At 40.3% G+C, this 10,712-nt stretch overlaps 2 protein-coding genes across 2 annotated transcripts; one reads left to right on the top strand and one right to left on the bottom strand.

Annotated features, from left to right (window-relative positions):
- Positions 1 to 1,013: 1,013 nt before the first annotated feature.
- LOC140152070 (uncharacterized) lies at positions 1,014 to 1,580 on the bottom strand. The gene has a single exon (XM_072174369.1). The coding sequence runs from the start codon at positions 1,578 to 1,580 to the stop codon at positions 1,014 to 1,016; it is 567 nt and encodes a 188-aa protein (XP_072030470.1).
- A 2,639-nt stretch (positions 1,581 to 4,219) lies between these two features.
- LOC140152069 (cytochrome P450 2U1-like) lies at positions 4,220 to 10,688 on the top strand. The gene is made up of 3 exons (XM_072174368.1): positions 4,220 to 4,247; positions 8,796 to 9,761; positions 10,410 to 10,688. The coding sequence occupies exons 1-3, from the start codon at positions 4,220 to 4,222 to the stop codon at positions 10,583 to 10,585; spliced, it is 1,170 nt and encodes a 389-aa protein (XP_072030469.1). The 3' UTR covers positions 10,586 to 10,688.
- The last annotated feature ends 24 nt before the right edge of the window (positions 10,689 to 10,712 follow it).

Genomic DNA, 10,712 nt, shown 5'->3' with positions numbered 1-10,712 from the left:
TTCAGTTTCTTGCGTTCAGTGAAATACCACTCGCCTGTCGCTCACTACCACTCGCCCGTCGCTCACCAACGGAGTATTAAATTTATATTTATCATATAGGGCGTCGACACTGTGTGTCCATTATGTAGAATATGAAAGTGAGAGAGAAAATAATTATCATTCAAATATTAGCCTACATTTATATTAAAGGCATATATTGCTCGGACAACATCATATCATTGGCAAGCTAATATTATGAGGACAATGAAAATGACCCTTTTTGAGAAAATAAGACGTTTAAAATTGATATTCCGCAAAAACCAACTGCAAGCGGTGAGTTCCTTCGAACGAGACAGATTTGACCTGAAAAAAGTTGACGTCATGAAATGGTATGTGTGCCCGCTTTGAAAGAATGGACTGTAAATACTCTCAATGCACAGAACGTATACTGTTGTTGTTCTCAGAAAAAGTCTAATCAAGTGCTACAAATTTAATGCTTTTTAAAGATATGGATAAAATCAGCTGCTTCTTGTTAAATATACACAAAGACCACAGATGGAAATTGTCTTGTGCTTTCACCAGCGGGATCATCAGTTGATTGCCACCTTTCTTGGGGAGTTCCGGCCCTCTTATAATCAAGACTCCCTCGAGGTGGGGGGCGGCAGTGAAAGAAACACCACCTCCCGCTGGTGAGCTACTAATAAAACTAAAACTATGCTTCTAGCATCTGTTGCTAAATAAATAATCTGCTTCTCAGAAAATGAAACAGGCACAGGCCAGCCAACCAAAAGAGAAGATCAAGCACTAGTTAGCACCCATACTATGTCAGCATGACAAAAGAAGACGCTTTGCCCATATGGGGATACGCCATCACCGTCAAAAAGGGGATCTGTGTATATATACCCTAAATGACCAAACTAGTCTGTAGTAAGCAGACGAGATCCGGCGCCTCTAACCCTACCATGCAGCTGGAATCTCTTAACCCTAGCTAACTGGAGTTGATATGAAGGAATGAGAACAAGTAAAAGATATGGCTAGCTGGCCTGCCTGATCTGGCTAAGGATACTGATGATGTACTTCACTTTCAGATATCTACTCTTCTGAATGTACTTGGACCACACCCACGACGATCCTGATTCTGCAGCCTCTGACACTGCCCTGCTAACTGACTTTAGCTCTCTTCTGTTGAAGGCTAGATCTCGCAGCCACTTCTGCAAAGAGTGTGCAACAAAACCACGGCAGCCGACTTCGAAGGGGTAGCAAGAAGCCTTCCAACCTCTACCCTTGCATTCTGCTCTCAATTCTGAATACTTGGTCAATTTTCTCTCATGAGCTTCATCAATGTTGTCTTCCCATGGGACAGTCAGCTCTCCAATGATCACTTCTTTTCCAGCCTCTGACCATATGCCAATATCTGGACGCAGTATGGTGATCAATATCTCTCTTGGAAATCCTCCTTTGCCATCCAGATCAGCCCTAATGCACCAGTCGTTTGCTGAAGAATGGATGCTCGATCTTGAACTGGAACTACATGACCTGGACTGAGAGCCCTCCTTCACAAATGATGTAACGCTTGGTCTTGGTTGGAGCTTGTGAAACATTATTTCGATCAACTTGCAGCTTGACTGCCTCCACTATCACTCCGAGGACGTTATTGTGCCTCCAGGTGTACATGCCACTCTCATGAGCAGGTGTACATGCACTCAGAATATGCTGCAAAGTTCCCTTCTTTCCACACGCATTGCAACAATCCGTCTTATCCTCATTCCAAACGCTCAGGTTGGCTGGTGTTGGTAATAGATCATTATGTTGACCTGCACAGAAATGAGATGCGAAGAGGTTCCATCTGCCAAAGCACGCTCCTAGACATGTTGCGTTGTTCAACATTCTCCCACCGTGTCCAAGCGCCTTGCTTAGCTTGACCTACTGCTGTAGCCAGTCTCTTCTCTTTTTCTGCCTCTCTTATCTCCTGCGAAACCAGCTTGCGACGTTCCTTGTCTGAGGAAGACGACCACCATTTGTGCTTAGTCCAACCAAGCCCCTGACGGCCTAGCTGGGTAGCGCCAACCATCTCCTTGTGCTTCAGTCTTGACTCTGCCTCCTCAACTGCCAAGTTCGCTGTCCACTTTCTCCCTGACCTAACATCTGGCTGGGTGTTCTTGATTACCGGGTCCTTTGAGTCTCTTAGGGTCACAAATGATATTGCCTTGGCCACCTTGAACTCAAGGGAACGCACTGGAAAAGTCAACTTAGTCTGGCTGCTAAGCTGCGTGGAGCTCCCAGCCACTTCTTGACAAAGTTGTTGATCTTCCGCTCCATTGCCTCTACATGAGTTATTGCTACCTCATAGACTGTGAGTGGCCACACAATCCGTGGCATATGAGACTATATTGCAAGCACCACAGCTTCAACTTCCTGGGCAAGCCGCACTGATCAATGGCTTCAAGACCTTCGTTGACTTGCCATGCTGTCTCTTTTACTCTTCTTGTATCCTTCAGATCCTCTGTGTACCAGCGCCCGAGGCTCTTCACTGGTTGTGCCTGAATAGTTGGGATTTCCTCTCCACAAAGGGTGAAGTGAAAGTCAGTCAACTTTCCTCGTCTGAGTACAAGGCTCTTCGACTTCTTGGTCTTAAACTTTATCCTACCCACTCCATCAACTGCTCAAGCTTACATAGAATTGCTTCAACTACCTCTGTACTTGGATTAAGGAGGGTAAGGTCATCCATGAATGCTCGTATTGGTGGAAGTTCTTCTGCACCTCTTAATTCTACACCTGGTCCTGCTTTTTCCGCAGCTCTAATAACGACTTCCATTGCTAGCACGAACAGGATTGGAGAAATTGCACAGCCCATTGGTATTCCAACTTCCAGCCTCTGCCATGTGGTTGTGTACTGTGTTGTTGAAAACCGCATACGGAAATCGCTGTACCTTTTCAGGAATCCACATGAATTCCATGGCAAACTCAATCAGTGCATGTGGAACAGAACCATAAGCATTTGCCAGATCGACATTCAGATCCTTTCTCATTTTTTCTTAGATTCCTGTATGATATGCCATATCATACTGGTGTGTTCTAGGCACGCCGGGAACCCTGGTATTCCAGCCTTTTGCACAGATGTATTGACAAAACCGTTCTCGAGCACAAATGATGAAATTCTCTCTGCTAGGATTCCAAACATGATCTTTCCTTCTACATTCAGCAGCGAATTAGGACGGAACTGGCTCAATGTTTTGGAGCATTCCTCCTTTGGGATGTATTACGCCTTCCGCTGTACTCCATGACAGAGGGACCACATCCTGCCTCCATACAACTTTCAGCAACCTCCACAGGAATTTCATTAGCTTCTTGTAGAATTTGTATGGAACTCCATTTGGGCCAGGTGCAGAAGCCGATCTAGCTTTGTTGATGAACTTCTCAACTTCAGCAAGTTTTGGTTGCGCAAGTTCAAACTGCACGCCTGGTTGAGTTGGCTTCACTAAACCTGCGATGTTAGGCATTGGTACCTGACGTTGCTGGTCCAAATAGGTTTCCTTCAAATGGTTCTCTAGCTCTTCCTGTGGGACACTAAGTTCTCCACTCTTACTTTGCTCAAAGAGCTTCTTCGTAAAATGGTGAGGATTCGCGAAGAAAGATCTCCTGGACGGCTCTCTTTTCTTCCTCTTCTTCCTTTGTGATTCTGCACGCCGGAGTGATGAGCTTGGTTCTTGCTTGCTCACGGAGTTGTGCCAGTCCTGGTTTTTCTTCTAGCCCAGCTTTATTCCATTGATGCTTAAGTGCTCGTAACTCCTTCCTCAGCCTACTAATCTCCTTCTGGTGTTGGTTCAGGACGCTGCTGCCGCGATTCCACTGTTCCAAATCTCACCTTTCCATAATCATAAATCAGATCGCCCATCACTTCTAACTTCCTCTTTGATGTTCCTTTCAAAGTATTTTCCAGCATCATGCTGATATCTTTATCAAATTCATGCCAAGCTTTCTCATCTGCCATTGTTGGCCACTTGACCTTCTTCTCCTCTCAACCACATCCTCGCTACTTCCTTGCGGTGGATCTACCTGGGTACTGTGGTCTGAAACCTGACCTTGGTTATCTCTTGTCTGGCCTGGAGACTGTTGACTTCCTCCAGAGCGATCCGGTCGGATAGCAAATTATCTGTGCTTGATGAAGGTGAAGAACTCTCCTCTTTATTATATATTAGTAAATTGTGATATTATTACAATTCATATGTATATCAAAATCATGAGAAATATAATCTTAGAATTTGAGCGTGAGACTAGTATCAGAGAGTTGATATTCTTGAGAGGGCACTCTATTCACGTGGTTTCTTTTCCAACGCTTAAAGATCACGAATTTTGGTGGTTTGCAAATGAAAAGTGTCCGCACTATCGATTGATTACGTAACTGTTATGAATAATTTATTAGGTTTTTCAATGCAATCGCCTCGACCCATTAATACATATTATCTGTATTATCAAAGTACTTGGAATAGCAATCCGGTGAGTTCACTGAACTACGCCCTAATACTGATGGAGTTTTAATGGCGCTAATCCTCTCCATACACAGATGAACAAATACAATAGATGAAGGTCAACACGTATGACCTCCTATGTGACATGTTATATGTGATGTACAAAAACCTGAATATCATAAAGATCAGTATTCGTTTGTGCATATGAACTGCACATTTACGTTGCTAGATATTACTCATTATATATAATGACAAATATTGGTATTATGACAATACGGTATATACATTGTATATAAAATGACTAATAGATCCTACTATCATGGCGTCAGGTCAATGTTCATCATACCCCGTATGTTTCTTAAAATTCATTCATATTTGAGACAAATTGCTGTGCCAATTTTATTGGTGCACAAGTAGATCCGTGTTTTTTTTAATTTTCATTTCCTTTTAATGAAAGAATTAAGGTTTTCCACTGCACGGGGGCCACAAGGGTGATACTAATTTTAATGTTATATTTTCAAAACGAATACGTGCTCCCGGTTGGCTCTATAGCGATTTCACAGAAAAGGTATTTCTAGTGCAATGCAGCGTCGGACTCTAGCTGAGAGCGTAGCCTAAGTCATTCCGGACTCCAAAAGGGCTCTCCATACACAAATGAACAAACACAAGGAGGGTAGTCTCCTCCGTGACCAGCTTGATTTCGATGGAGCGGAACCAAATTGGCTGCGGAGGAGACGGGTCATTTTTCCATGCAAATTTTTCAGTGTCAGCCGCCTGCTAGTATATTCAGGTATACTAGTCTCGGTGATCAATATTGTATTTATTATGCAAATAGATAATTTCAATGGGCCAGTAGCTAAGCCTTTGTTGACCACTGAGGCGCGCATTTATACATGAATCATAGATCATCTGGATGATCTATGTATGAATAAACATAAAAAAGCTCTAGGCCATTATGTTTATATTGTGAATATAGGGGAACGGCGGGTAATCCCACTCTTGATATTGGTATGGTTTATTCTATCTTACGTTGTTTTAATGTGTAGTAATAGGCTTAAATGAAAAGATGTTCGGGATTACCCCACTCTCCCCTATAGTGTCTGCTTCATTTACTTACGTCATCAGCCGGCTGCCTTGAAAATTAATTTTGCTTCGAACGGGGGAAGCACCCGAACGAGGCCGAACTTTACTAACACAATTTCTCTTTTTTCAGGAGAAATATGAATAAAAAAATTGCAAACGAGTGTCAACTTGTAATGTAATAATTATTCTCTTCGAATGGAGTTAAACTTGTTTTTGCAATAGATATGCTCTTTAAAGGAATATATTCTGTCATTGTTTCACGGTCATTGGTTTTAGAAATAATAACACGAAATGCTTGAGATATTACCCTGACGTTAAGTATACAAATGACCTTAGCCTGTTCAATTTTGCATAAATAGGGACAAAAGTTTGAAAGATTTAATTTTTCAGTTCAATTAATATCTGCTGAATCATCGTCCAAACACCAGTGCATCACGGATGGTTTGCTTTTCAATCTTTTATTAAGTTTTAAAAATTGACCGCCAGAACGCTTCAAACTTTTGTCCGTATTCAGAACCTCTCTGCAAGGGTAGGCAAGGCTCTAAAAATTCCTCAAGTTGATTAAGCAATAGAGCGAAGCGAGCGTAGCGTTTCCTGGCGTTGGGTCCAGGGGCCCGCAATGGCATAGATTTCTTTTAGACATTGGAGGGATGAGGTTTGGAAAAAATTCTTGGAAGTATAGTGAATGCAGCACCTTTCGGCCTAAAAAATTAGGCGTAGATGGAAATCGAACCGGGTACCTGTCGCTTATGAAGCACGGGATAGTACCTCCTATCTGCACTAAACCCTGTGATATTAACGGAATAAATCAATACTAATATACGATGTCATTCAAATAGAGATCCCACAAATAAAATAAAGTAGCAATCGATCAATCATCACGTCATTCAAATAATCAATCGAAAAATAAAACAAATAAATAGATAAATAAATAAATAGATGTGTCAATTTTCTCGAGCACCAAAACATCATTTAAGTAAATACAATATGTATGTAAATAAATAAATAAATAAATAAATAAATAAATAAATAAATAAATAAATAATAATACACAAAGAAATATAAATCAGTTTCTATACGCTGGAAAAGTAGAGCAGCATAAGAATAAAGATGGAATAGTAACAAGGTTTCGAACCAGCGACGATCAGAGCAGCATCAAAGAAATCAATTACAACTCGTTCACCTAACTACGGTGTCTGATCTCCGCCAAACTCCCCCTTTTATAATTCATATCCCCCAATTTTTAGTTTTCCCCTTTTTTGCGAAATGCTTTCCCCCTTTTTCAAATATTTCCCCCTTTTTAACTTTCCCCGTTTTCAAATAGTTTCCCCCTTTTCGACTTTTCCCCCTTTTCAAATAATTTCCCCTTTTCGACTTACCCCTTTTCAAATAGTTCCCCTTTTCAACTTTCCCCTTTTCAAATAGTTTCCCCCTTTTCGACTTTCCCCTTTTCATATAGTTTCCCCTTTTCGAATCACCCCTTTTCAAATAGTTTCCCCCTTTTTTAATTTCCCCCTTTTCAAATAGTTTCCCCGTTTTCGAATTTTGCCAGTATCAATAAAACTATAATGAGGCTATTAATGTAGCCCAACTGTACGTACAATCTGGCAATAGCGCTAAATCTTAAAGAAATGAAAAATATCTGTTGCAATTTTCGGATTTGCATAAATGTAATTCTAGTTCATCTAAGTTGTAAAACAATTATTTCTTTTAATACAAACACATTCCTTGGTAAGACAACTTTATAGCACTGTTTGAATATCAACATGAAGTAGTAATGACAAATTAAAATGTACACTATCGCCTCTGTAGTTTCCTGATTACACAGCACGATTATTTTATTTTTATTCTGCAACGCTGTGAGAAAATAAGTAAGCAAAAACCCATCGCAATAAGGTCGAGAAACGCTTCGCGTTTCTCGCCCAAAAAGACCCACCGAGAGGAATACGATACTTACACAGAGCCAATCTGCATTCTGTTATTTGCAAAAGCGGATGATCAGACAGAAATTATAAAAGGAGCACGACCAGATATCAGTGTCAATTCCACGGTAAGCTTAAAACGCTTTGAAAACGCCAAAATGCAGTCACAAAATTTATAATATTACTAATTCACCAAAACGAATTGTAACGTAGGTATGCAGAAAAGAGTTGTATTAAAGGGCATATATATTGCTCGGACATCATATCATTGGCAAGCTAATATTATGAGGAGAATGAAAATGACTCCTTTTTTGACAATACACAGTGCTCTTACCATTGACGCGTAACCTCTACAAATAGTGTATGATAGAAGTATGGGTAATTGCCTAGTTAACGTAGCTGTGTGAAAAATAACCGGCCAATATTAAAAGTACTCTTCTAAAATTCTAGAAAATATAGTTTTGTAACATGTCCTAAATTTTTAGCTAATTTAGGTGTTTGGAAATATTCGCACTTTGGTGTTTTAGGAAGGATATGTAAACGACAGATAACACCAAAAATATGAAGAAATTATTTCCAAACCATGTTACGGTCCACAGCCATTATGTTTCTCATTTTCAAGAATGTGGTTAACAATATGCACAGTAGGCCTATTGTCTCATTTCGTGAACAAAAGCCACACAGTAATTGTTACCTTGCGTTTGCTTTATAATCGTTCACCCAACTGAAACTATAATACCAGCTCATTGCTCATCACACAGGTAAAACAGACACATGTGTGTGTGGATTTAACCAGAGAAGATCTGATGTAACATAGTTGAGCTGTTTGGTTTAATAGCTTTTAATGGGGTTTTTCCTGCAAAGGTCGTGGTGAATTCTACTGTAGGCATGACTGCATCATGTCACAGTGAAATCCTGGCTACAATACTGGCGGCAAACTTTCAGTAACGGAAAGTAAAAATTGCCACCTTTGAATTTATACCTTCCATCGATTTTAGTTTCATATTAACTTGATTATTTCTATATCATTTACCGTCTCTGATATCTCAACTTAAAGAAAATATCCTTGCGGTTATTATGGTCACCTTGGTTTTCGAAATTACTTTAATTACTTGTGCTGACTGTAAAGCGGAGCAGCCTCCAATCATGGAAATAGGTCTTATATAATATTCCGTCCGATCTAATCCCACGTTCCAATCCGAAATGAAAATATACAAATTTTAAATTTATTCTGAATTATTATAAACATTATCTGTTTTTTCTTTTCTTTTCGAAATAAGGAACTCTTTTAATTGGTGTGATGATTCGAATGTGACCGTCCATTCTCTCTTTTCACTTGCAGGTATTGCCCGAGCTAATAGTAATCTAGTTCAACGCACACGACGACGATTCTGTTTATCTGCTTTCCGTGATCTTGGCTTGGGAAAGTTAAAATTTGAAGAAGAAATTGTTGAAGAAATCCAACGACTTTGTAATTTCATATCTAAGTATGACCAAACAGAGTTCTCTCCATTTCGCCTTTTGGATATGGTAACTTGCAATATTGTATGTCGTCTTATCTTCGGACATGGCTTTGCTTATGACGACCCGAAACTATTGCGCAGTCTCAATGTTGTGGTGGAGGCCTTCAAAGATTCTTCGTTTACCGGCCTTATAAACTTTGTTCCTTGGATGAAATACTTGCCATTCTCAGGATTTCAACGCCTCAAACGACTAGGCTCTCAAAATTTGGGATTTTATAAAGAAATGATTGCAATAGCGCGTGAGAATTACTGTCGTGACGATCCGCGAACTTTCATCGATGTGTACTTGAATAATCAGGGCAAAATTCGAGAAGGACATCCTGATATTGCTGAATGGTTTGACGATGAAGACTTGGTATCGTGTATTGAAGATCTATTCGGTGCTGGAACAGAGACTTCATCCGCAACACTGAAATTTGGGTTGCTTTACATGGTACTGCAACCAGACATCCAAGAAAAGATCCAGGCCGAATTGGATTCAGAGGTTGGACGGAATAGAATGCCTTCTTTTAAGGACAGACCGCGACTGCCGTATACTGAAGCAACACTGCTTGAAATACAACGTATTGGGAGTATCGGTCCCTTTGGAGTGCCAAGAGCAGCTACTATTGATACAAAGCTGTACGGCTATGATATACCACGAGGAACGATGGTGATCCCAAATCTATGGGCCATTCATCATGATGAGAGAATCTGGAAAGAAGCGGAGTCATTTAAGCCAGAGAGATTTCTGGATTCGGATGGAAAAGTGAATCGCAGGGAAGAGCTGATCCCATTTTCGATTGGTATGTGTAATACACTATGATATTGACAAAGAGGGTTATATATTGGGAAGGGAAGGATCAGGGCAGGAACATGGGCTCTCACTTGGATGGAGTCCCTTTGATCCCGTACCCATGTCACAACATAAACCAGTAGTTAAAGACCCATTCAGTGATCCCAGCGTAAGTGTAAAAAAATTGTTTATAAATTGATAAAAAGCGAAGGATAAGTCATTCAAGTTATCATTTGGTATTTTTGAAATGAAAGATTTTGCAAAAAACGCAGAAAACAGCAGTATTGACGAAGTTGAAGCCCCATTCAAATTCATGTACCTAATTTATATACTGCCAGTATATAATTTACAGATTCATGTAAATGCTTTATTTTCTCTTAAATACACGGCTTTCGGTTGAACCACTAGCAGGCTATGTTCGCACATCTATGGCACCAAAATCTGAATTTTGATGATTTTTACAATCGTCCGGATGAGCAAATCACTGAATGGGCCTTTAATTTATCGTTGGAGTATATCCTATAATTATTTGTAGTTTTCAGCTCGATTGTGAAATTCCCATTACGTCATTAAATTATAGTTAATTCCATATAAAATTGCGGTTCGCAAAAGTTTTCTATGAATGCTTCTCATGCTTGTTATGTTCTTTGTCTTCCAGGAAAACGTAGGTGTTTGGGTGAACAGTTGGCCCTAATGGAACTCTTTCTCATCTTTACCCATCTTCTTCATACATTTTCATTTCGTCTACCAGAAGGAGCTCAACCAAACCTGGAACCAGAAATGGGCTTGAATCGTGTTCCTAAGGAGTATATGGTAGTTGCAAAATCCCGATAAGACTACCACGTCAGTGAGCCCAGAACAGTGACGGACCCAGAACCACACGTCAACGGGAGGGGTGGCACAGGGGTGGGGCCTGATAGAAGGGGTACTGAATGAAAGCCCTGGTACAATTCCAATATTC

The sequence above is a fragment of the Amphiura filiformis genome, chromosome 5 (genome assembly GCF_039555335.1).
Source record: "Amphiura filiformis chromosome 5, Afil_fr2py, whole genome shotgun sequence".
Taxonomy (NCBI): Eukaryota; Metazoa; Echinodermata; class Ophiuroidea; order Amphilepidida; family Amphiuridae; genus Amphiura; species Amphiura filiformis.
This window is presented reverse-complemented; position numbering and strand designations above follow the sequence as displayed.